Source organism: Aythya ferina (genome assembly GCF_964211825.1).
Source record: "Aythya ferina genome assembly, chromosome: 2".
Classification (NCBI taxonomy): domain Eukaryota; kingdom Metazoa; phylum Chordata; class Aves; order Anseriformes; family Anatidae; genus Aythya; species Aythya ferina.
The window spans coordinates 44,977,302-45,004,291 of NC_140297.1; the positions used below are offsets into that span (position 1 = coordinate 44,977,302).

The 26,990-nt window shown below is 39.9% G+C and overlaps 1 protein-coding gene across 1 annotated transcript; it reads right to left on the bottom strand.

Moving 5' to 3' along the window:
* Positions 1–26,962, bottom strand: PIK3R4 (phosphoinositide-3-kinase regulatory subunit 4). Its single transcript, XM_084508459.1, has 20 exons — positions 26,863–26,962; positions 25,853–26,613; positions 24,450–24,583; positions 23,699–24,281; positions 21,258–21,392; positions 19,137–19,358; positions 17,410–17,583; positions 16,072–16,217; positions 14,220–14,423; positions 13,202–13,403; positions 11,453–11,652; positions 10,262–10,472; positions 7,270–7,435; positions 6,277–6,441; positions 4,789–5,000; positions 4,375–4,506; positions 2,918–3,018; positions 1,775–1,863; positions 1,237–1,345; positions 1–621 (listed from the first exon to the last, which is right to left on the bottom strand). Exons 2-20 carry the CDS (start codon positions 26,580–26,582, stop codon positions 451–453), a joined length of 4,086 nt encoding a protein of 1,361 aa, XP_084364585.1. The 5' UTR covers positions 26,583–26,613; positions 26,863–26,962; the 3' UTR covers positions 1–450.
* Between the last annotated feature and the right edge of the window lie 28 nt (positions 26,963–26,990).

Here is a 26,990-nt window from a genome sequence, read left to right on the forward strand (position 1 = left end):
GAAGCTCAAGTGGACTTTATTATAGTTATTAGAATATACAGGGACATTAGTGCACTGGTTGGTATTTCATTTCTCAGATTCAATGCAGCAGCAGTCAGATGTTGAAATATTGTGCCAGCTGTTTCCTTTTTGTGCATTTAGATGTGTGGGACTTCTTTCAATCATCTTCTGAAAGATCCTTGAAGAACGGTGACAAACTAGGCTAAACAATTTCTTCAAAAACTGCTCAGCCTTTCAAGCAAATGCCATAGATACTAAACACCTTTAATAAAAAAGTGATTAAGAAGTGCTTTTAACAGGGTGGTAGGACACTGGTAACTGATTTTATCACCCCCTTTACAGTCTTTTAAAGTCCATTCTATTCCATGATCTGGAAGTAGTCCTTGAAAACTTCATTATAACACTATTTCTTTATTACAAATATTTACATACTATATATTAGTACAACTTTTATTTCCACACTTTAACAATCCCATCCCTTGATGCAGTTACTATAAACCCTTGAGTGGTCTGGAAAGTTGCTATATCTGTGATAATATCATGATGTCCAACTGGTAGAGACTCTGGACCCTTCCGAGGGGTCTCATCAGTGGGCCCCATTTTTTGCTTGTTTTGAATTTCCTGTAAAAAAAAAAAATATTTAGAGAAAGGTGAGATTTGCAAAGAGTTATTGTCCCTTATAGTAGTTTGTCAGCATATGAAGACCAAACAAACCCTCTTCAAACAAATAACAAAAAAAACCCAAAACCTTCCACCTTTTGATGGTTCTCTTATGATTATTCCTTGGTTCATTTCTTTTCATAACACACAAGCCAAGTCTTGATTTGAACTGACATAACAGCTCATTAGGGAAAATCATGGTCATTTGTCATATTTATTTCAATGACACAAACTAATGAGATTTGATGTTCCTCAAGGGAAAAAAAAGGTTACAGCAACACATACATCTGAGCTTTCCAAGAGTTTTTATAAAAGCCTGTTCAACAGAAGGAAAATAAGAAAAGAAACATATGATGTGGCTCCTGCATGTGTTATTTAGTAAGCCTAATTTTCTCAGAAACAACTGGATTTTTTCTTTTAAAAAAACTTCTTCCTAACTATGTCAAAATCCAATGCTGACACCATCCATAAAAATTAAGAGAGAGTTGTAGTTAAAGGCATCATGAAATTAATGTAACTCAGAGGGCCAACCCAAAGGCAAGCTGAATTGGTATCTATCAAACAAAGCAAAAATACCTGAACCACCTCTGTGCCCTCAATTATCTTCCTGTAGTAGGAAACAGATGGGCAATTAGAACTTCCTGCAACAACGTATGATCTCTCAGGGTAAGCTAGATCCCAAAACCTAAACAGAAAGAAGAAAAAAAAGCTGTTAAAATTTTTAATCAACTCGATATGGCTGTTTGAAACCCGTCTTACTCTTATGGTGAAAATGAGTGAGACCAAATACGGCATGCTTTCCACACTTGGTGGAACAAAGATGTAGAGAAATCAATATTCATATCATGCTTAGACATGCTAGTTTTCTGTTTCTTGACATGCAGCCTATCAACTAATTTACAGAATGGTACACACTGCATCTCAGGGAAGCACAGTTTTGCACTGCTGTTGTTGAGAACAATTTTTGCTGCTCACTGATGCTTGCTAGTGAATGCATCTTCAGCGTTATTGTTTTGGCTTCTTGGAGCTTACTTATGCAATGCTTTGCAGAACTTAATACACTGGCAAGGGTAGAAGGGAGAGTGTCAAACAAAAATGGTGTAGGTTTCATTACCTTATTTTCATGTCTGAGCCTGCTGTCAGTAATATGGGATTACCAGATGCTGGACTACAGTATATTCCATGGATACTGTGAGGGGAAGGCTATTAGGAAAAAGGAACATATAAAAAAGTACTATCAAAAGCTGTTGCCGTGTTTCACAAAGTAAATGCATTCCTTACCATATTCATCCATACAATTTCCAAATATTTGTGACAAATGCCAAGTTACCTTGTAAACAGGCCACATCTTAAAATATTAAAGTAAATTGCTTCCTTTTGTTTTTTACAGTTCACAGATCAATGCAATGGATTAAACCCTTTGTAATGTAATTTCCAAGATACCAAGAAGTATTCCCAATGGTGGCAAATAAGAAAGAATATTTCTAACAAAATCAGGCAGGTGAATCGTATTGAGAAGCATATGGATGCTCAAACTTTTACATGACGAAGTCGTTAAGGAAGGAATATAACAGCAGAAAACTAGCCTGAATCACAAAGTTTCCTGTTTGGTTTTGCAAAGTGGGTGACCAAAATGAACTGAACTTGCAGTCCTTCTAGTACATACAAATTCAAGTTTAGGTGGATTCCAGATCTGCATTTACTATGCTTATAGAAGAACATGGGGTTATTTTTGTGTACGTAAAGATCTCCCAGACTGCTCCTTCCCCAATTAACTCCTGGAAGCAGAGGAACTTCATGCTCTAAACTGCCAGTTAAGTGTAGCAGTGGCATTATATTACAAAATGAACATACAAAAGAAAAGATGCTTAATGAGGTACCCTCTATCCCAGAAACTACAAGTAAAAGTACGTACAAAATGCCATACCATAAATTTTGGCTTTGCTAAAAATCTGTACAGGCCTGCCTGGCTCACTGGTTTTGTGAGAATGTGACTGGATATAACAAGTGAACGTCACAAGTACATTTCACAGAGAGGGGAAGATACCAATGAAGATTCAAGTTACACTACTGTTTTACAAAGGGGATTTAATTTTGACAGCAAAACAATTGTGGTGCCAAAATAAATACCAGGGCAAGTTGCTGGTGCAACTGGCAAGGCCATGGAGACAGGTAACTGTACTGATGCACAGCATGGAGTTTGAGGTTGTTCTGGCCCCAGCTACAGAACAGAAGTGGGAAGAGAAAAAGACCAGACCTGCAGTTCTGAAAGAGGCGGTGCGCTGCTGGCCCACAAAGTGAAGCGTCGATCACCAGTTTCCATATCCCACATGGAGACTTCATTGTTGCCTTGAACAGCTACAGGGAAGATAATGCCAATGCATACAAATAAAACATGTGGCTTGGCTCTCACTACTCACTTTACTAACATGACAGAGAGGATGGCACAGAGATGCTCTTCACTTGCTCTCTGCAGCATTTGTTAGTCTTGCTTTATCAGCCATGCATGCATTTTGTCGATTTTATCCCTTGATAGCACTACAGTGCCTCCCTTAAGAGAACTTTAATCTCCAACCCTTTAAAAAGGTGTTAAAAATTCATTGTTTCCTCCCTAGATAACTTCACATACTTCTTTAGGAATGATAGATGATCGGTTCAGCACTGCTGACTTTGGAGATTACTCCTGGGCAGATAAGACAGCAATCCAAAGTTATCAAGTTCAGTAACTACAATGAAGTTTCACACCCAAGTTTAGTGTAGACGGGCAAAGAATTCTGTTAAAGGGAATATTTTCATGCTTGGCATCACCTTAGCAGGCAAGGATTTGGAATAATATTCCAAAATGATTAATTTTGTCACTAATTTATTCTTGATCAGAGAAGAAAAAAAAATAAAAATAGAAAGCACAGAGTAGCTTCCTTTATTTACATGTTTTTAAAGAAATTTGTTTAGGTCCCAGGGTGGTTCATTACTAAAAGTAGTCAAACCTAAGAAGCAAGTTTAAGTAAGATATGAAACTCAAATCGCTCTCATTTTGTAGCAACTTCATCAGCTTTGTTATTGTAGGATTAGTTTCAGCTACTTATCCACTTCAGAATGTTCCTGACACAAACACTTAAAAGCCCTTTCCTTACGCACAGCGTATGATGGGGCTACATGCGGTGAGGATGAAGCAGCTGTGAATACACCAGATGAAGACTCTCAGAAGTTTTTAGAAAGCTCTAACCCATGACACAGCTGGATCAGATTCGAGAGGCAGTTGGACATGGAACAACCTTCCAGTCTCTGCTGTACAAAGGCACTGAATTCAGGCAGAATTCCCATCAACTTCGATGTATGGCACAAGATCGGGTTTTGTCTTTTATACCATTTTGTCCATAAAGAGTGATGTGTTAGCACACAGGGAGGGACACTCACAAGAGTTGTAATGCTCCAGAAGATGAGAATTGGAAAGGCTGTCGTTTTCATAATGGCTTAGCACTAATTATTATTTTTTTCCTCTCTCTTTTTTAAATTTAAAAAGCCAAGAAGGGCACAGTGGTAGAATACAAGTATGAACTTCCCCTTTTCCTTTCCCCAAGCAAAGCACAAGAAAAACTACAAGAGAAGAAAACAAACAAACAAGAAGACCCAGGGATTGAAGCAGAATTTGAAACAGAAGCTTCTTTAATAACAACCTATGGCAACTATGAGGGTAAGTTTAAGATCCTTTACCTGCAATTACCCAGGACTGATAGACAGGATGCATGAGCAGGCGTCTGATTCGGGCCTTGGAAGGATGAGAATGGCTGGAGATTGGTAACTGAAACCTCATGTCCCAGCACGCCATGGTACCATTGCTTGTGCCTGGTGAGAGACAGCTGTCTACAGTTAGAGGGACAATTACACGCGTTTTTACACAGTTTTAACATCTTTGTTGTGCTCTGTTTCTAGAGAGATGGGACCTCACCCTCAAATAATTATAGAGCAGAATACTTCCCACAAATAGATCAGGAGGTATTTCCTTCCCCTTCTTAGAGAACAACATATTCTAGTCAATCAAATCAAGCAGAAACTTGAGCTACAGTTATTGTAAAAGAAAACCAAAGTGGGGACACAAAAAGCAGCTCGTAAGAAATACAGGCTTACCAATACACAGCCAGCATTGGTGTATGTCCACAGCAAATGAAGTTATGAGGCCTAACTTCAAATCATGTTTCAGTGTCCAAGCGTTGCTGCTAGATCGCAAATCCCATCCAACCAGAGACCCATTAACTGTGCCATAAGCCAGCACTGACTGTGCTCCGGAATTGAAGTGATGCATGTCTACCACGCAGCCATCATCCTTCAAATCTAGAGACCTGGGTTAAAAAATAAATAAATAAATAAATTAGAAACAGATCACAGAATCACAGAATTGAAGGGGTTGGAAGGGACCTTGAAAGATCATCGGGTCCAACCCCTCTGCCAAAAATATTACTCCCAAGTTTAAGACTCCTTTCAATAGCTGAGGCCAACCAGCATTTTCTTCATATTACTTCAAGGCACCTGCCTTGGGATCAACTTTCCACTCTTAGTGCAACGGATGCTTACACTCTCTGAAAACTCTCTGCTCGAAGAACCTGCAGGCCTTTTGCAGGCTAGTAAAATACTGTCAAGAGCTCTTTGCATGTTCTTTGCAGTGCTCTGGCTCTCTTTGTTTCAGATATTTCTCTCAGATTCACGTTCCATGCTTATCAGATATGAATCTACCCAGAGTCTACAGGCAGGAACACATACCTTTTCTATTTTTTTCCTCTCCACTGTCATACTGCCAGAATTGTACTCAGCCACTCACTGTGTGTGCAAATGGAAACTTCTTCAGACACAAACACAGCATACACCAAAAGGGAAACATGTCTCTGGTCTGTAGTTTACATCTCCATTAGATTTTGCTTACTTCATTTACGAACTTAATCCCAGTAAGAGAGGACATTTGAAACAAAAACCTTACTTTGGACAAAAAACAGTCTTTGAGACAAATGCTAAATTTGATGGAGCCTGGATGTGTTCCTCTCTTGTTGCAGGAAGATTAAGCTGTTGAATCAGTACCAGCTATTCAAAATCACTTACATGGAGACAGGTAAGAAAGGTCTAAATCATCCCCAAACATTCTGCTAAATAGTATCTTATCTCTCATACATGTATGTTTGCGACCTTACTCACCTTAAAAGCCTGGGACAAAACACTGCAGGCCTGAGGCCAACGCATTTATTGCTCATTTTGAATAATGACCTCTAAAAAGAATCTCCAAACTTACTTTATAAATGTTAACATTGTAACAGTGGAGGTAAGAAAATACCAATCCCAGTGCATAAATAAAAGAACTGAGAAATATTCAGACTGAGTGACTGGTTGAAGCTCATAATGAGACCGGTGACACAGGAGATACCAATAGCCTAGAGCTATAAATCCTCATCCCTCCACTGTTGCTTTTCAACCTGTCTTTACGAAGCAGGATAAGATCACTGCTTATAGCCTTCCAGTACAGCCTGGGATCGATCAGCCAGCAAGAAGCACGGAGCAAAGACGCGTTAAGTCAGGAATACACTAACAGCTTGAGCTGCATGGTGAGATTTAAATGCTGTAAGTACATACCTGCTTTGTATTGGATGAATTTTAGGAGATTTAGGGAGCTTTGAAGCCTCAATACCAAGAAGCTGGATGGCCCCATTATCTGAAGCTATAGCCAAATAATGCGAGCCTTGGCAGAATGTAAGCGTCTTGACATGTCCTCCAATTCGAGAGTATGTCAGAATTGATCTGAACAGTAAAAGAGGAGGGGGAGAAAGAGAGGAAATGTATTTTAAGAGAATTAATTTTTATTTACATTACCACAAATACCTATTTAAAACCACTGGCTCCTGAGAGAGCTCTGAGAATGTTTACTAAGTGTTGCAAAACTAGAGAGCAACAAAGCCAGAGTTGCTTCTGCAAGCTTAACTGTCCATCTTTGACCCTTTAGGCTATGACAGTCTCCAACTGCAGCAGCACACATTTGTCTACTAAAAAATAACAGTCTAACCTAGATCTCTATCAAAGTAGCATACTGTAGTTACTGTTACGTAACTGATACTGCAGTCTACTGCCTCTTTTTCAAAAGTATTTTCAGGCATATCCTCTTCTTCCAAAGATACTTCTGGCAGAGCCTGTCAGCCTCATATCCTCCTATCTGTGTTTCAATCAACAATACAGCTTTCCCGCATCACGTATCTGGATGAGACAACTTAGAATAAAGCTACTTTGTTGAAAACAAAAAAAAACAATACAAAACAAACAAACAAACAAAAAAGCCAAACAAACTCAGATGGCTTTAAACAGCAGCACCAAAATATTTTTGTTTATGCTTAGAAATGAAGAGCCTGTAATTACAACTGTGAAGCACTCCCTCTGCTGTTTCAATTAATTAATGAAAGAAAAAGGTTTGCAAATGCAAACTATTATTTTAGGCTTGCATGCCAAGAAAAACACCAGTATATTTCAATAATAGAATCTCCAACATAGCCACAAGTGATTTGTATTTCCTCCGAGCTCTAGTCAATTTTTAACTCTAAAGAGTAGCCCCCATAGTCTTATGAGTTTTAAAACTACCTGGTTGTAGTGGTTTTTCCTTCCATTTTTTGGCTGTTCCAGATTTTCACTGTGCCATCATTTGAACAAGTAGCAAAAATGGAATGTTCATCAGAGACCCGAATGCGGTTCACTGCAGACTTGTGTTCATGGAGGTGAGCTACCAACAACCCTTTGGGACGCCATCCTACAGGGAAAACACAAAAACAGAAAGTTTGGGGTTAATTTTGTAACCTAATAGGAACAAGAAAATTCCCCTGATCTATCCCAGTATGTCTTCTGCTGGATGACAGTCATTACAGTTCCAAAGCACAGAAGGCACTGAAAACACACAGGTAATGCATTTTAAAAGTTCAAGGCAAAAGCTCATTCAATTCTGAACTAAAGTCTATGGGCAGAACTGAGTAAATGTTTTCTTTTATAGAGAAACTAGTGCACAGATCACCTGTAATCAGCCTATGCATACTTCTGTGCTCTGAAATGAAATCCCTTAAATGCCCCAAATGCACATAGCGAGCAACACATCTGAGCAGGCTTATGTAGTGCTTGAAGTGACAGGCTCAGCATTGCAGCACATGCTACACATCAGCTTTATGTACCTAATAAAACAAAGTTACAGCTCTACTAAATCCCAAGGAAACTTTATTCAAGTCCTTCAAAAAGAAATTGAGGACTTGAGCAGCCATGCAGTAACTCTTGCCAGGCAATTGTCAAGATTTGTGTGATGTTTCCTCCTCCGACATAAGCAAAGCAGACATATCGAGCTTCACTGCTAACAGGCGTCTGCTTCAGTGAAGGATTAACAACAGGTGAAGATTAATGAAGTAGAGACTACAGCAAATTTCAGAGTAACACAGAAACTTCAAATATAAAAATTATTAACAGACATAGACCTGTTAGAGCAAGTACAGAGGTAGGCCATGAGGATGATCAGAGCTGGAGCACCTCTCCTGTGAGGACAGGCTGAGGGAGTTGGGGTTGTTCAGCCTGGAGAAGAGAAGGCTCTGGGGAGACCTTAAAGGGGGCCTACAGGAAAGCTGGGGAGGGATTCTTTGTCAGGGAGTGTAGGGATAGGGCAAGGGTAGTGGCTTTAGACTAAACTAAAGATTTAGGTTAGATTAAACATTAGGAAGTAGAGAAGGACCTGGGGGTTCTGGTGGATGAGAAGCTCGACATGAGCCAGCAGAGCGTGCTTGCAGCCCTGAAGGCCAACTGCATCCTGGGCTGCATCAGCAGCGGGGTGGGCAGCAGGGTGAGGGAGGGGATTGTGCCCCTCTGCTCTGCCCTTGTGAGGCCCCACCTGGAGTGCGGCGTCCAGATCTGGGGCCACCAGCACAAGAAGGATGTGGGAGTGTTAGAGAGGGTCCAGGGGAGGCCAACAAAGATGATCAGAGGGCTGGAGCACCTCTGCTGTGAAGAAGGGCTGAGAGAGCTGGGGATGTTCAGGCTGAAAAAGAGAAGGCTCCGGTGAGACCTCATCGTAGCCCTTCGCTACTTAAAGGGGACTTATAAAAAGATGGAGAGCAACATTTTTGCTCAGTCAGATAACGATAGGACAAGGAGAATGGTTTTAAACTAAAAGAGGGGAGATCTAGATCAGATATTAGGAGGAAATTCTTCACTATGAGTGTGGCAGGCACTGGAAGAGGTTGCCCAGAGAAGCTGTGGATGCCCCACCCTTGGATGTGTTCAAGGCCAGGTTGGATGGGGCTTTGGGCAACCCGATTTAGTGGGTGGCAACCCTGCCCATGGCAGTGGAGTTGGAATGAGGTGATCTTCTAGGTCCCTTCCAGCACAAACCATTTGATGATTTTATGATTCTGGCACTCAATCCCTTCTGTGGCTGAGCAAATCAGCTGCTTGTATTAGGACACACTATTTCATAAGTCCTAAAACTCCCTTCAAAAGACAAACACATAATGTAGCCAAGCTTGATCAAGGTTAGCTAAGTTAAAACGCTATCTGGCTTGATCAGTTTCCTTGTAATTTTCATCAACTTCCCTTAAATTGATGTGGAAGCTGTATACACCTAGCTATGTACCTTAATGCTAGATTTACCAACAGACTTTAGCATCGTAGTGTTGATCGCTGCATGCCTAGCTAGTACAGACTCTGCTAACATCTGGAATTTAAGCACATGAATTCCCCTTAGCCTGGAATCTCCATAAGGGATACCCAGTAACAAGCACATGGAGTGGACAATATCAGCAGAAAATTTTGAGGGCTAATCTGGGTAAATTCCAAACCTAATTTTGAGCATCAAAATTTAAGTTGGGGTCATAAGAAGGTGGCAAATTTAAAACTGTGCGCATTTCCTCCACAGTTGCCGCCAAAACCCTGTTCAGCAAAACCTGGGCGTTGCTCCTTTCTGGTAAAGAAAAAGAAAAAAGAGGTAAAAATGGCTTTCCTTCCTCTCTGAAAGCAAGTGTAGTGTGGGAACACATCTGTTTATGGCTAGGCACCTATATCACCATTACAACCGTGGGAAGTGACAGGCTCCTTTGTAAACAAGGGCAGCTCAAACAGCTCACCCCAGTATGTGTGCCACTGGTTAAGAAAACCTGGCTGAGAGTTTAAAACTTTCACACAGGATGGCTGAAAATCTGGAGTCACTCCCTGAGTAAAAATACTCACAGTTCTCACCTTCCAACAGCATTTCTCTCCTTGCTGAAACCAAGCTACAGGCTGTTAAAGGATGGCAAGTTATCTGCCATGTACCCTGTTGCAAACATCCTGCTTCATCCTGCTACCTCTGGAAGAGGTAGCACACCCTGGGCTTTACACCAGTGGTTTGGGTCCATTACAGGAAAAGTAAAGATCTAGGGTCTAGATCCTCTTTCACAGGTCACAGATAAATAGATGTTCTGCATAGCAGGCATATTGCCTAAAATTTCCTGTTTTCTTAATGTTTTGTGTTTTTCCTTGAGATTAATAGGCTTTAACTCTTCTTTTTTGTCTTTTTTTTTGTTTGTTTGTTTGTTTTTTCCTAAAACCTCGGTGATCTGTGATTTACCTGGAGGTGGAGGCTTGCTCTCCCACTCAGCATTCTCCATCATCTGCTTGGCAATTCTTTCTGCATTACACTGTTCTCGCTTTTGCTGGATCAGCTGCTGAAGTTCGGTTTTGCAAGTGGTGATGCGTAGCTGGTATGCAGATGGGGACACTGAACTGCTTGGTACCTGTATCGTCGGTTTCCTGGGTTGAACGACTGTTCCATCGGATGTCTGCAACAGATAAGCACTTAAAAATATATGCCCTACATTCTACAATGGTACATGTTTGCAGAAGTGAATGCTTTTAATGCAAATACACAATAGCAACAACATTATTGACAATTTCATATTTCATATCCATCATGATACAAATTCAATCAAAAACATCGCTTTTGAAAACAATTAAAGAGTGAAAATTACAGAAAAATGTAACCATTCAGTTACCCTACCCCATTTGCCTAGTCTGTTCTGTGTTCTACTTGTGGGAACTAATGTGCTGTGCTGTACACACCTCCATGTGATGACTACAGGAACAGTTATCGTTCTTAAGACTGACAGAATTATAGATTAGCTCCCACATGATTAATTGCTTATATTTGGCTTGAAAAATAAAAGCGCGAAGTGTTTCCACCTCAGTTCAGAGCGGACACTCATTTAAAGCTAGCAGAAGTTAATTTCCAACTAGAAACTGAATAGAAAGCAGAGCTCAGTGTCAAGAGATGCTTCCCCAGCTTGCAAAGCTCCCTGCCCATCCTTCTGTAGCCAGTACCAAGTATTACAGGTACAGGATGTCTACAGGCAGCTATGATTTGATACACTAGTTCCTATTTTCCAATTTAAAGTCATGGTATCTCATCTCTTCCTCACAACATGTATCCAAGCATACAACTTGAGGAGAAGTCTTTCCTGGCAGAACAGTTTATCTAACAATTGGCTGTTACGCAAAGCTCCATGCCTTCATGCAAAGCATACGTTTGTTAGCAAAGCTTTTTTGTTTAAGTGACTAAACTTATTTCCCTCCTCTTTTAATTCATATTTTAAAAATAAGAAGTTTAAAGTGCTACTCTGCTGGAGAAAAACACCAGAGAACAGCAACAGTTTAAAGTTCTAAACAAAACAAAACTACTTCCCATAGTCCCACTCCACGTTAAAACAACTGAATCATCTCAGTTTAAGATGAAAGATGCAAAGATGATGTTTTTCAGCAGTACCTGTGGAGAGGATGACAAAGCAGCACAAATGCCAGCTGAGGACTCTGAACGAAGTGGTTTCCCAGCTTGGATAGACTCAGGATCAGTCGTTTGCCCGTGTCCTTTGGGTATCGGCTGGGAGATGTTAGATGGTTCCAGGGACCCAAACATGCTTTTCCATTCTTCATTTACATTTGAATCTTGCTTTACATGTTTTCTAGCTATAAGCAGTTGGGGCATGAGGGAGGGGAGAGAGAGAATAAATGCAATGATGACAACGTTCATTTAGGCTGGTCATTGCTTTCAGACTACACATGAGACTAATGTCTGCATGCCAATTTATTATCTATATAGTTAATGGAGAAAAACCACTGCTAGGTGGTTTAAGTTGGCTGACAGGGCTTTATGAAGCAAACAGAGCACGTGGCAAGTGCTCTGTTTACACCTTATTAAACCTAATTGACTCATTCCAGTATCGTGAAATTTTCTATTTATAAAGCTGCAAAATTAGACTCCACGTGAAAAATTCTTCCTTGCAAGTGTTACTCCTTTATTGGCATAAGTCTGGGATAAGTTTGTAATAGAACAGTACATAAATCAAATACAATCAGTTTTCTATCAAAATCACATCATCTGTAGATTCAAGAATGTTACCTGTAAACAGGAAATGTATTTTCATCATTCTTTTGGAGTCACTTAAAATTGTAAAATACAGAAAGTGAAATCAAAACATGTGACAAATTAGATTTGGATGAAATCAGTGAAGGAAAGTTGAAGGCACAAAGACTTTGCAGACAAGAGTTTTGCATAAAAGAAATCACACGAAGCACATACTCCACCTACTAACTTTTAAATCCTGCCCACTCCTCACTCCAGAGGATGTACAAAAATGAAAAATCCGGTACTTTTGTACTTTCCTTTAAAATTAGATGCAAAACATTTGCAGAGAGTATCTCAGTTATGGAAATAAGATGGCAATAGTTACATGGTTTGCATATACTTCTGTATTTTACACCTAAACCACAGAACTTAACAGTGGCATACAGAGAAGGGACCTACAAGTTGAAAGAGCTAAGAGGAAGATCAAACATCACCTAGAAGAAAAACTTATGAGGATACAGACAACTGGAAAAAGGTTAGCAGAAAGTGGATTTAAAAGGTGAGCCAGGGAATATGAGAGGTGTTTTTCTGTGTGTTTATTTTTGTTGTTATTTTTTAAGCATAAAGGAAAGTAGGAAACAAAGTAAAATGAGGGTGGAGAGGCAGATGAACTCTAAAGCAAAAAAAGTATGTACTTGGATGAATGACAACACTCCTCAGTGCTAGCCTGTTTCACACCTATGCTTCAGTCTTCCCCATACCACCTCAAGAAAGCATCCTGGATTTTCAACTTTAAAGATCTCATCACTTCTTAAGAGGAAACAAAGATAGTAGAAATGTATCCTTCACAATTTACACTTACTTACCACGGGTCTCTAGTCCTGTTTGTTGCAATCAGCACATACAACCTGTGCATATTGCTACTGCAAATGTAATGTTATTTAAGTACTCTTAAAAGCGAAATATTCTTATCTTTCACTGTTGCAGAGAGCATTCCAGCCCCTCACATTTCAAATAGCAGCAAACTACAGAGAAACTGCGCTAGATTTCCTTATTGCAAACTGTGAGGATGGTGAAAGTTATGTAGGATGAATTGCTGAGTAAACTAAAGACTTTGTTCTCTGAAGGCAAAACAATACTTTATCTATATAGACCACAAAATATACCAACCGCGTTTGTCATCAGGCTCCTGTTTTGTTTTAACAAGATCCACTTGTCTGCCAGTTATTCCCAGAGCTGACAAGTCGATCACTCCTTTCTGACTGCTGTCGTGTAGGTGGCTCTGATCCACTATGTTGGCTTTAGCTTTATTTGATTTTAACATAAAATCTTTCAGTGCTAACAGTTTGTCTTCTTCCTCCTCAGTCATCCCCTGCAGAATGAGAGAAAAGATGTTATTTCTTTTTTGAGCAAGAACATGAATCAAGGCATGAAGATGCAAGCAGCAGCAAGACTAATGACTGTCTCAGATGCAAAGGGATAGAGCAGCACATCCCCAGAACTCGAGACACCAGTCTATCATTCATATGATATGAGCTTTGGGTAAGTTGCTGTAGTACATCTTTCTTCTTCAGGTAAATGCCTAGGAATGGTGAAAAAGCAGAATTGCATTTAATATTGGATCACTGTCTGGTGCAATCTGCTTAATTGCCACCTCAGCTATTCTTACAGCCCACAGAACATAGGAAAAACAAACAAAACCCAACCACACACACTTAGCTGCAGTCCTTCCTCTTACCACTTCTCACTACTTCGTGTGGGTGATTCTTAGCGTTCCCCTCTTCACATGTAAACCTCAAAACTTTTCAGTTCCCTTTGGCCTTGGCACTGTTATTTGCATGTCTGTCTTTTCAACAAATGCATGCTCTCCTCTACAGCACTCTACACAGCCCGTATTCTGTAACACTGACATATCGTGTACATCAGAAATTGAGACATACAACTGAAGTCTATAAAAAGAGGATATATTTGGGAAATCCAGACATAAGGCCGCCCTATTTCAGGTAGATCTTGTAAGACTCTTCCATGACTTCTGAACTGTTTGTCCTGCAAGCATATACTGAAATCAGTGAAGTCAACAGTTTGAAGGATCAGAACCTCAGACCAGAAGCCTCTAAGAGCAACTGCAGGGTTACTGTAGAGACATACAGAGCCCAAGACTCTCAGATTACAAATGAAAAACAATCACTTGTGAAAGTAGCTTCTTCAGCAGCTGTGCAATGGCAGGGTCCTCGGGGGGTGGACAGTCAGGGAGAGCACCATTCCTCTTCTTCTGACGCATCAGAAGGTGTCGAAAGAGGCTTGTGATATCCTTCGATCTTAAGACATAATCGAATATGGAACGGCTGACAGGCTCTTTAAGTACACTTAGCAGAACTATTTCTTTATCTATCTGCAATTCAAAAAGAGAAACCAGTCAACATGGAGGATATCCATATAGATATGGAGAAATCTAACAGTAAGTGCTGTAGTTTCATGTCTACAGTAGTTTGTGTTTTTTTTTTTTTTCCTAGCTCACAAATCGGTAACTGGACAAGTACAAATATTAATAAAAATATCTTCCTATGAAGGCTTGCTCTAAAAGCTACTTTTAAACTCTGTCCTGAAGAGATACTTTTAAGCTTACAATAACAACAACACAATGATCACATAGCATATTGAAATTATTGCACATGATTATGACAATAATCTAAATTCAACTTCTCTCCTTTCTTGAAAATAAAATCTCTCCCTGTGTTGTTCATTCCAGATATATCAGATTTTCTCAATTCTCTTTCCCTGTTCTCCCAGCAGTCTCAGAATTTTAGTTTGGCATTGCTAAGTGGAATTAAGAATTCCACTAGTAGTGCAACACTATTTCAAACTGTGTCACTCTTTGTCTTACATTTACCCTCTAAAAGTATTAAATAGAAGAGCTCCTGGATCAGTCCAATTACTGTCTTTTTCCTTCAGTGTATGCAATGGTATAAGGATGCACAAGAATGTAATTACGTAATAATCAAAAGCATATTGCGAGTTTAGTAAACAGTCACAAGAAACCAATGGGTTGGGGCATAATTTAGAATCATTAACTGTGGAAGTCCTTATAAAGACTGCTCGTTACTATTAAAAGAGAGAACAACTTTCGATTCTGGCAGGTGGTGATTCAATGTCTGGGACTTACTCCTCATAAAAGGCTGTCTACACGAAATATAAATTCAACATTAGTCCAGAGTGAGGATTTCTTCATTACAACCCAACTCCCTGCTTGCTTACTATATTTAGTACTGCATAGCAAAGAAAAGATTCGTACACTAAAAATGAAGCCAGAAATGAGCAAGACAGATATTTATCAACCAATGCCTAAAACACAGCAAAAGCCAGTCAAGAAGAGGTAAACAGAGAAAAATATTATTTTAATTAAAGTGCCAGCTGCATGATTTCCGGAAAAAAAAAAAAAAAAAAAAAAGGTTAAACACATGATGCACTCTTCAATGCAAGTACTGTGACTGTTTCTTATCTATTTAAAGACCTGAGAGGAAATCTACAGGTCCTAAAGCTGTACACAAAGATGTCAAGGTAATTCATGTTACCAGCATCATGCAGGTCATTCCAAGACATACTGTGTTAGGAAATGGCTTAACTTACTCATGCTGAGCACTCTGCTCTTAGTCTTGGGCAAAGCACACAAGTAGCACTGCGAAAACCACAGGCTAGCAACACTAGCAGACTGTTCATGTTTTCAGCCAGCGGGGCAAACTACTCTTGTAGATGAAAGCACAGAGCATAGAAACACTTGGGTCATAGCCAACTTTCCATGCCTTTTACTACAGAGTAGTGCAACATCGCAGCAGTGTGACTGCAAATAACAAATTTAAGACAAGCCTTTCAAACATGCATGGCAACGGCCATTCAGTCAATGTTTGCTGAGATCAAAAAACTGTATCACCTCTACACTTATTAGAAAAAAAAAATAAATCTAGTAACCAGAACCATGAGAATGACAGACCTAAGAATTATGACTGCTTGGGGTATATTCACATTAATAGTTGAAATATTACCTGTATTATTGGTTGTGTGATAAAAGGATTGAGGTATGGCATTAGCTTGCAGTAGACATCAGCAATATTTAGATACTGAGCTACCACAGTGATAAAGCCCACTGCACCGTAACGTATCCACAGATTAGGATGGCACAGGAAAGGTGCTGAAAGAAAATTAAGCTGTTAGAATACATCATTCAAATTAAAGAGAGAGGATCATCATGTATATGGCAGTCTGTGATATGATTTCCTTCCCTAGAATCACCCCCCAAATTCAACCCTTCCTCCTTCAGAGCACCAAGGTTGACAGCTGAATTGAGAAGACTATTTCAGAGAGTTTACTGGGCCTGTGGCGCTCAGCTTCCTTGCTGTTGCCAAAAAGCTTGATTTTCCTGTTTATTCATTTCACTTCCTAATTGTCAACTCTAGATTTGGAAAGGAGACTAAGCCAAAAATAAATGCACACCCTAATCTGGGCAGTTACAGAGCACTGAAATAACAGTGATTTTTTTTTTTTTCATTTTTAATTAAATACTTTATTCCTTCCTTCTTCCACTTTTTTCCTTGCGCAGTCACTGTTTATATCATAAGATTACTTCTCAGTTCCCTTGTTAGACTAAAAAGTCTGTCTCAATTACGTGGGTTTTAAGAAGTTATAATCAAGGGACAGTATCCAGTCATGAGATATAACCACAGATCATCTGCCTCTAATTCTGAATGCTTTTGAAAAGTCATAACAGGAAGAAGCAGACAGTTTCAAAGATGAGTTGGTCTTTTCTTTTCTACAAATAGCTGGTGAATGCTTAAATTAAGCTGAAAAGCCTGATGAGGAAGTAGAGGCCAACTCATTTTTTAAAGTTCTATAATAAACTGTAAATGAGTGAGATGTAATTTTATGGTGTTCAAAACAGGATGAGAAGGGATCATGTATTGTCTGAACGACTGGATTCCCCTGTTCATCAAAGGCCAATGGGTAAGACAGTTTGCAAGATATGTGCCTGACCAACTTTCAGAAAGCAACTAGGGATCTGAGGTTGACATGAAGAAAAGATCTTAAAGCAGAAAGTTTTCAGACTTAAGGTTTGAGTATTGTGGGTTTTTTTTGCCATCCTATATAAAGTCAGAGAAGATGTTTTCAATTTGTTCCACCAAAGTGATTTTTTTTATTTTTTAAAGAGTTCTGAGCACTAACAGAGTCCAATAAGCAACAATTTATTAACTTAATTTCAAGTCAAGTAGACTCTAAAACAGTACAACAGGTTTGCATATTGGACAGCTAAGCTGGCTGTGAAGCTTTATGCAGTACTAAGTTTTCCTTAATAGCAAAACAAGGTAATCTCCAGTATTCCAACTTACCAATATCACAAGCAAATTCATAAATATGGGGCTTTTGCAAGAGGCCTAACTGGCACATACAAGTAAGAGCATTGAGGGCCTTGTAAATGACAAATTCTTCAGCATCACTGAGACCTTGCTGAAGCAGAGGTTTCAGTATGGACGAGCTTTGCCAGCCAACGTAAGCAGCAACACCTGAAACATTAACAAAACAAAAAGAAAACACATAAAAATCCAAAGTAGCACTTCCTTGCCTTTCCTCACCAAAGTTTAAAATCTCGATCCTCTGGAAGGCAAGGACATTTTCCAGTAAGTTATCTAAACAAGAAATATGTGCATATATTGAGACAGCAATGCAGAAAACAAACATCTAGGCCTCAGTCCTACAAAACCGTGAATGTGCAAAACGCAGGATGTGCATTAAAATTTCTTAGAAGACCAGGGACACGGATTATAATCAGAGATTTAAAAAAAAAAAAATTGTTAAAGACTAGGAAGGACGCATACTTATTTCTAATCTTATTTCAATCTTTTAGATTGACCAGCACCACCTTGCAATAACACAATAGAACATGGGAAGTTAAATGATTTAACATTACTAAATCTACATCTTCTACTAACCCCAAGTTAAAAAAAAAAGGGCTTCTAAACTCTTATGTGCACTGGCTGCACATAATTAAACATGAGTTAGTTCACATTTTTAAAAGTGCACAAACTTTGGGTAACACAGCATAAGACAAAAATACAAATTTAGAACACGTCTGTGGAGATTTTGAAGAGATACTGGGAATAAGAGGGGTTAAAAATGCAGGCTGCGTGTCTTGGTTTTTACACTCAGTTGTACTGCATCTCTCTACATGCCTTTTGCAAGAAACCAGGGCACTGTGACCTGTGCTTTGGCTACCCCATTGGTCCCTCTAAACTAATTCTGACAAGCTATATCATCACATCTTGGCAGGGTTTGCCAGTGCAGCGTTCTGTAGCTTCTGTTTGTAATGGAACATGTGCATATCATAATGGCCCTGCTGGAAGTTTGGCTGTGCTCCTTTTTCTTGCCATGCACCAGCACTACCATTTTTTTTTTTTAACTCAAATACTGTAGTCTGCTATGGGAAAATTTTCCTGGCCTGAAAACCCTGAGCAATAGTTACATGGAATAATTTCCAACATAAGTGGAATATTAGATACACTAGACAGCTGATACAAAAGCCATCAAGTCACTGGTGGGGTTTTTAAAATTGTTAAGTTGTATGAATCAATTCAAATCTTTCGTTGATGTTTCAAAGAGCAAAGGTTTTCAAATTATAACTTTAACCTGTAACAGTTCATAGTTCTCATCACATGAACAGGTCTATTGAGGTTAATGGGACCGTGCACACATGTAAAGAAATGCATCCACTAGAAGGCTTTCAGAAATCTTAGCATTTATTTGTTGTAATTTAAATTTTTCAATTAGTGGCTTTAGAAAGGATTAAAAAAAAAAAAAAAAGTTCATTTTTAATGTTAATCTAACCTAGCCTTAAATGTGTCAGTCTCATTTGTATGAAATATTTGGACCAAAAAAAAGTATATTTGTATTTACATTGTCTCTTGTGCACTCCATCAAGAAACATTTACACACAATAATGCAGCAGGTCCTTTCCTAAGAATTATACACATCTTTAATAAGAAATGACTTAACAGTTTCCAAGATATGCAGAAATAAAATTTACATTTTACCTCTCTATGCTGGCTGAAAACACACTTACCTACAATGCTGTCGAAGAAAGCTCCTCGAAGATGCCAGTCATTCTTATCATTTAAGAAAGTGATCATATGAGACAGAAGAACATCATTGGCTTTTTGACGTCCAAAAAAGACACAGAGACGTGTTATTCCATTTTCCATTAGTGTTTGTTTCACAATATTCTCTGGGTCACTCAGCAAAGTCACAACTTTCTGCTGGACCATTTCATGCAACGCTTGCAACTCTGCAAGAGCGAACGTTTGGATTGGTGAGAAACAGCATGTGCACATATACTGCCTGTTGCTAAAGGAGTTACACTGATACACCATCCTGAAAAACACCCTGAAGAACTTGCTGAGATGGACAATGCCACGGGATCCCAACAGTTCCAAGGACTGGCATACAAAATACTTCAGATTAAGCAAAAGGGTGGTGCTAAAGTCAAAGACCATAGAAATGTGAGATATTCTTCCCAGATATATGTAATCCTAAATTTGTCATAACTTCAACTCGGATGAACCAACTCATCTCACATATAGGTGAAATGCAGATGTGAAGAATCATTAGAACAAGCAGCACTGTTACAACAGTAAACAAAGTACTTCAAGACAATTCTGGCTTTACATGTTTATTTGACTGTGAGTTTCCAAATGTGTGAACTGACAACGGATCAAGGCTATATTTTTACTTAGGTGTGTAGATTAGCTTCATTAAGGTCAGAGAGAAATAAACAATACTCCAAAAAGTACTTCCAATTTCATTCAATACTAGCAGTCACCCTAACAACACTGACAAAACACTTTGAAAGTGACCTCACCCCTGGCTTCTATTCCATGATGCAACTGAAAAATGAACCACCTCCATTAAGTGGAAGTAATAATACTGTTAACGCATAAGCTAATACTGAAAACCATACAAGAGAGGTTCTCAAGCAAATAGCGCAAAATTTTCTGATATTGCTATCCCAGCTTTGCAGGAGTAATTACCATTTGCCCACAGGCAGTCACAAGACCAGTTAATTTGCTTTCTACAACACTGTCAGTCACATAGAAAAGTTGCCTTCTGGGTTCAGATTTCTCAGGCTCAGTTTCTGCAAGCATGAAAAGAATAGAACTAATCAACATTTTCTTCCTTGCATTACTTCTTTTATCTCCAAGCTATTTTGAGGAATAGAGGACAGTATCTCTTAGAAACGTAGCCTGTGAGATGGACCTACCTTTCTTTCACGCTTAAGCAATTCTCAACACCCAATGGCTTATGTGAAGAACTGAAAGGAGCCCCTTTTTTTTTTTTTTTTTAAAGGCATTGTTCTGCAACTATTTAAAAGATAATTGAAGCACATATTTTTCCCTGACAAATGGAGTACGCACGAGACATTTATCATTACAATTAGTCACAGATCTATTCTGGACTAAGTGGATTAAAATGACATTTTTTTAACCAAAAAGCTCTTCCCAATTTAGAAAAGTTGCCCAGCATTATTCAAGAAAACTATGTATCACTAAAAGACATTGAAGCTGACACAAAGGCCACTTATTTCTTAACCCTCCTTTCCAAGAGAAATAAAAAAAAAAAGCCATCCTTAGAATTTTAATTCATTTTCTGTGCTATACCACAGATTGCCATGTTACTGTCCAACGACATCCACATTTTCAGCATCTTCTGACAAAAGACAGACAAAAATTGCCAGGTGTATGAATAGAAGGGAAAGAATGACTGAACAATACAGTACTATGATTACGCTAGAACTTGTCAGATTTTTCAAAGCTAACCCTGCCTGGCGCTTCAAAGGAAGTGGTATTTGGAACACAGCCACTTTTACGCAGCTAACTTATTTATGGGACCATGAGTGAAGCAGGATACACAGCCAGTCAGTCAGCGTCAGAGCCAAATACCTTGAGAATTTCTGGAGAAGAAAAGTGTGCTAGTTTATTTATTTTTGTCTTTCACAGTGTTCAGGACAGAGGTGTCAGTTTCTGCATGAAGCTGTATCAGATACACTTTGATACTGCTCGAAGCAAAGCACTCTTCTCATTTAATAGGAAAGCAAAGCTTCAAGCGTTGAGTGAAATCAATACTAAGCAGGAGCTCTGGCCTACGATTTGCTGTTATAAGCAGGCAAGGTAAGCAGGCGTGACAATACCTGTGTCATAGTTATCACTAGGCTGAGATGTTTCATCCATTTCTTCACCATTTGGTTCATTTTCCATATTCAGATTTTTCAGCTGGACCAACTCCAGAAATCTCAGAGCTGTTTCTGCCAACAACGCTATGTTTTCTGCAGAGGAAAACATTTTGGTTAAGAATCGTTCTGTTTTGCCAATTTACACCCTTCTGATGATCCCTTACAAGAGATTAAAACCACTCAGAACACCAGTCACAACAGGCAAACAGCACTGAAATTACACAACATGTTCTGTTAACCCACTTCAGGGACTCGTGTCCCTGACCACAGAGAAGCTACTGAGTACGTCACACAGTAATGTCATGGAAGCAAGTGGAAAAATTGCAAGGATATCAAATGTAACAACAACTAATTTTAGTCTTCTATAACTAGCCCTAACCACTACCTAATCTCAGGCTAATGACTCAGTTACTTGATAGAACTTAAAGGCCAATTAACCCAAATCAACAACCCAAACAAACAAGAAACCAGCACGCCAGGACATGTACCCTAGGGAATAACAACAGGGCTACCCTCGAGGGCTGGATTCCAATGTTAGGACATTCGTACCCATATTTATCCATGGGATTTGGCACTATTCTGCTGTGTTTGGAAGCTGCAGAAGCAACCCAAGCTATATGGGTCAGGCTGCTGCTGGCACAGGAATAATCCCATCAAGGCTTTAGTCCCACTAAAGCAGTCATTCTGAGTCTCATCCAAGACAACACCAGCATGCCAATGGAGACTGTACACAGCCCAGGTCAAATCCGGTAAGTCACCAGTCTGACCACTTCCAAACAGTGGCCGATGGTAACACAAGGTAGCTCAAGCATTAAGCTGCCTTTAAAAACATATTTTGTTATTTACTTATTGAAAGGTAATTGCATTCTTAAAAGAAAAGCTACTTGAATTGAGGGCAATTTAGCCAGATAACCATCTACAATTCAAATAACTGTCAAATTTCAGAAAATATTCTAGCTGCATTGAAAATAAAGGCAATCCACTTAACATAAAAAGAGAAACTGTTTAAGCAGATGCAATTGGAATCTATTGAGTAGTGAGATCTATAGCCTGTTTGCAATTATAGGAAAAGAGATAGCATTTTGGTTTTGTCCATTTCACTTTATTTAACAAGCTCAGCTTTATATTAGTTAAATTGGAATTTTATTATGAATAGACTGGAATTTTACAAGATTTGGTTTTGTTGTGTTGTTGTTGTTTTTTTTTTCCTAGTCTACAAATAAAAGTGAGGCTTGAGAAAAATGTTTCTCTTATAAAGCCCTAAATGCGGAAGACCAACGTGAACAAAATCATCTGGTTCTATTCACTACTATACATTGCCTTCAATAACGAGCTTTATCAGTTTATTTAGTTAAAAACAAAAACAAAAAAAAAAAAACAGCCAGCCATCACCTTCAACTGAATGATGGATTTGTAAATTAAAAAAGTAAAAACTTTTTTAAAAAAAGTAAAAAAAAGTAAAAAGTAAAAAATGCTAGTCATAGCAAATAAGGGTAATTGGTAAATAGAAAATGAAGGTATCATTACAAAACTTTTCCTGAACCACCAGAATTCAGATATCTAAATAAAATATGAAGAATACATCTGCTAAAGTCAAAGTCCATCTATTACATAGCAAATAATATGATTTCAGCTCCAAATATCAAATTTCACTCTGTGGGAAAATGAGTCTGAAGCATAATAACAAACTGATGCTTTAAATCGAGTTTCATATTTATTCGTTCCAGTTGGGCTGCTTCAAGCAAAGAGTTTGAGCTAATGAAACATCAATTAAAATAAATTTATAAAAGCTGCAAAGGGTGGGTAAGCTCAGAAAGCCCTGTTCACATACTTAGATACACATGGCTGCTTGGACAAGTGGTTTTACTTGTTACATGATTTTTTATTTAGGGAAGAGATGCAGAGCTGCTTCCCTGAGCATGAGGATCTAAACGCTGACTCCTTCCCTTAGCTGTGAGCAGACTTGCTATGTGTTACATTCAGGCCCTAACCCAAAATGAATATACACATTCTGCAAGTTCTTTTCACATGCAGAACCACAGAGGAGAATGAATGTTAAGTTATACATATAACAAAAAAATAATCTAGCAAAGAGCAAATGAGTTTTGCCAATTATTTTACATGTAATTATTTACTTTGGGCACAGACCTACACTAGAAACTCATTTGATAATACAAGCCAACTCACAGAAATTATTAAGTTGCTGCCACCCCCTGAATCAGTTAGCTCAGGTGAATATTGGTATCTTTACCTGCAGGAATTTCTGAGACTTCTGGAGAGAATTACTGAAACAGAAACAGCAAGCTGCAGGACCATTTTGAGTAGCCGAGACAGTTAAGGAAATACAGAAAAGAAAAAAAAAAAAAAAGATTTGGAGTTTTGACTGGATTTCCTCTTACCAGCATACGCAAGTCTGACGATAGTGGCTTCATCTTGGGCCAAGTGTGCAATGCCCGGCAGGATGTATTCTGGATAAATGTTAATATCATTGCGTGGCACTTCTTTGACGAGAGCAAGAACTTTAGTTAGTGTCCTCACAGATTCTGCCCTCACCCTGGGCACAGAGTCGTTGCTGAAATGTAACAGATAAGGAGTAATACGATCCAGAAGAATCTCTACACTTAATCTTGGTGCTAAATGAAGGATCAGTTCCAAAGCAGCCAGTTTTGAATCACAATATTTGAGAGTCTGTAAACAGGAAGTTATCACAGACACTAGAATAACCAGCCCATTCTCTTTTGTCTCTCCCTCGGCTTTCTCTGTGCGGTCATGCCCACAGAGATTGTGAATGATGTTGTCCAGATCTTTACGTATGACCAATATACGCTCATCTGCCGATACAAACGTTTCCTTGGCAAACTGGGCCATGTAAGGCTGAAGGAAAGTGTAAAATATTTCAGGAAATGCATTGTTACGTTGCTGTTTCAAATAATCTTCAGCTGCTAAACGTTTATCTGGCTCACGATGGACCATCTGAGTGACCTTGAGAAAGGCAGAAGCAGGAGGAAGTGGGAGAGAAAGATTAAAGATTTAGACATTTGTAATGAAAAAAAACAAAAAAGAAAAATCAACAAGCAATTTGTCACCAATGTAGGTGAAAAACTACACACAGATTACACAAATGATTCTACTGCTGTAGTCCATCCTTACCAGTTCTCTGATACTGCGGTCTTCGATTTTGTTTAGAACTTGATCAGGGGAGAAGTGGCCATTTCTGTAAGCCAAAAGTTGAGATAAATCAAACATGGGTACACCTTCTGTGAAGAGCTCTGCTATTACACAGCCTGGAAAAAAATAGTCAAAGATATCAGAGGATTATAAGCAGACATTTTGACTTTGTTTCCTATATGTGGATAAGCACAGAACCTACGTGAATCTTAACTCAGTTAAAAATAAGGCAAAGGAACTGACAAATTAGCTCATGGAAATAGGTCAGCATTTCCACCTCCAAAACCTGGCTTTTGCACTTGATCCCTGAAACATCTCCCAGGTATTCTATTTCAAACCTGCCAACAGCAGAGGAGTTTGCAATTAGGAAACATGAGGCACTGATTTCAACCACCTGCCAGTTGGAAAATACAACACCAGAAAAGGAACGCACATCACTGTCACATGGAAGAAGTCTGCCAGTAAATCAAGTGTGGACCAGGCAGGAGGTCAAAACTAAGTGGCCCTTTTACAGAAGGCAAAGGAATAACCTCTACTTCTGCAGTGATGCTGGGAGACAGCATACATTCACTCAAACAAGCTCAAAAGCTCAGTGAGAAATGTCAAGATTGCCAAACTCATCCCCCCTGTTGTGTATATGATACATGTCTTCTTCAAAGGCTTGTGTCCCATTCCTGCAGTTTACTCCCAATGGTCAGCATCCTGCTGTATCAGTGGAGCAGCATGGAAGTTTGGCCGTAAGAGCAGCTGGTGAAAGTGCAGTAACCATTACCTTTACAACCAGATTTTAATTATTATTATTATTATTTTAAATAGGCCAAACTTATGGCTTTCAAGTTACTCAAGACAAGCCCGAGACTCAGGACAAGCTCCTACAATGGGGCTCTATCAAATATTTGTGAGAAGCACCATGAGAGGAGCTTACTGAGTTATCCAGCTTCCTACTTGTGGGAAAAAATTAAACAAGAAGGGGCTTTGAAAACCAACATCGCCAAATTGCACTGAAAACTGGGACAGTCCCCAGGCAGGCGGATCTTAGGTGTGCCACTGACTGGTTCCTCCTCTTGGGTCCCATGAGACATACAGTATGCATCCCTGGGACCTCAGCCACCTCAGCATGATGTGCTTAAGTTTTATTGCTTACTCTATTGTGTCTATACTTTTTCTGTGAATGAAAGGTTTGGCATTCAGTCTTAATGCTTAAAGGAAGCAAGTTTTTCCCACATGCTGTTCTCTTAAGCCCACCGTAGAAAAAAAAAAAAATAATAAAAAAAAAAAAGTTGGTTAAAAACAACCAAAAAAATAAAAGAAAAAACACACAAAACTTTTTGTGCACCCCTGACACACGGCCATGGAGAACACACTGATCTCTCCGGATCAAATACCTGCAGAAAAGATATCCATTGCCCGTTTTAACTCCCCTCTCGTTCGCTGATTGCTATTTGCCAAGTCCACCAAAGGGGTCGAAGGATCCCGAATGTTCTCCAGCTCCGTAGCAAACATACTTCCATCGACGAAGCGCTCGGGAGCGATGTAGCACGTTCTCCTCCGCGACGTGTCAAAGAAATAATTGAAGTCAGCGGGATTGTCTTCGGGAAGATAGGTTGGCTTAAAACTGGCAAAGTCGGTGAGAAGAACCCAGTTCCAGCTGGTCACCATGATGTTCTCAGTTTTAATGTCCCCGTGGCGGACTCCGGATTTGTGGGCTTGGTCCACCGCGGTAAGGATCTGGAAAGCGATCCACCTTTTTTCGATGTTATTGAGGAATGGCCTGGTGCTAATCCGATCGTAAAGGTTGTCCCGTACGTACTGCCTGAAAAGCATGGCAGCTTTTTCGGACAAAGTCGCTTTCTGAAAGGGGAGGCAGTTCTGCGCCGAGTGCAACCTTATCTTCAGCTCCTCCAGCTCTTGCTTGTAGCTGGTCAGGGGTAAAGTGGGATCCTGGATGGCAAACACCTTCACGACCACCAGGCCCTCCCGGTGCTTGGCTCGGGCAACCTTGAAGAAGCGGGTGCTGCCCAGGCTCTTGTCGTACTCGAAGTCGTGGATGTCGGAGAAATAGCTGTCCACCGACAGGATCTGCGACGGGGCGATGCCAGCCAGCTGGTTCCCCATGACGGCGCACCGGCGGGCGGCACCTCTCAGCCTCAGGAAATAAAAAAAAACAAAACACAATTCACACAATTTCACACCGAACAGACCCAGCCCACATCGGCAGCATTCACAACTTTGCTCCTTTCCCCCCACGGAGCCCCGGGGCGGCCACCGTGTCCCCCCCCCACACCCCGAGCGGGCCCCGCCGCCGCCGCTCCGGCCCCGCTGCGGGCTGCGCCACTTGGGGCTGTTCCCCACAGCGGTCCCCCACCATCAGCCGAGCCCCTTCCCCAGCACTCACCGGCCCGGCACGGCTCGGCACGGCCCGGCTCGGCTCGCCCTGGCCAGGCAGAGCCGGGACCCCCCTCCCCGGCCGCGGGATGGAGCGAGGCGGGACTCAGGGCGGCGGAACCGGCACCATGAGGCGGG

Coding starts and splice junctions, on each gene's coding strand:
- PIK3R4 (XM_084508459.1), bottom strand. CDS start 26,582: ATGGGGAACCAGCTGGCTGGCATCGCCCCGTCGCAGATCCTGTCGGTG. Junction 17,584..19,136: donor TTTCTTCGACAGCATTGTAG/GTAAGTGTGTTT, acceptor TTAATGTTTCAG/GTGTTGCTGCTTACGTTGGC. Junction 4,507..4,788: donor CCAATGCTGGCTGTGTATTG/GTAAGCCTGTAT, acceptor GTCTCTCACCAG/GCACAAGCAATGGTACCATG.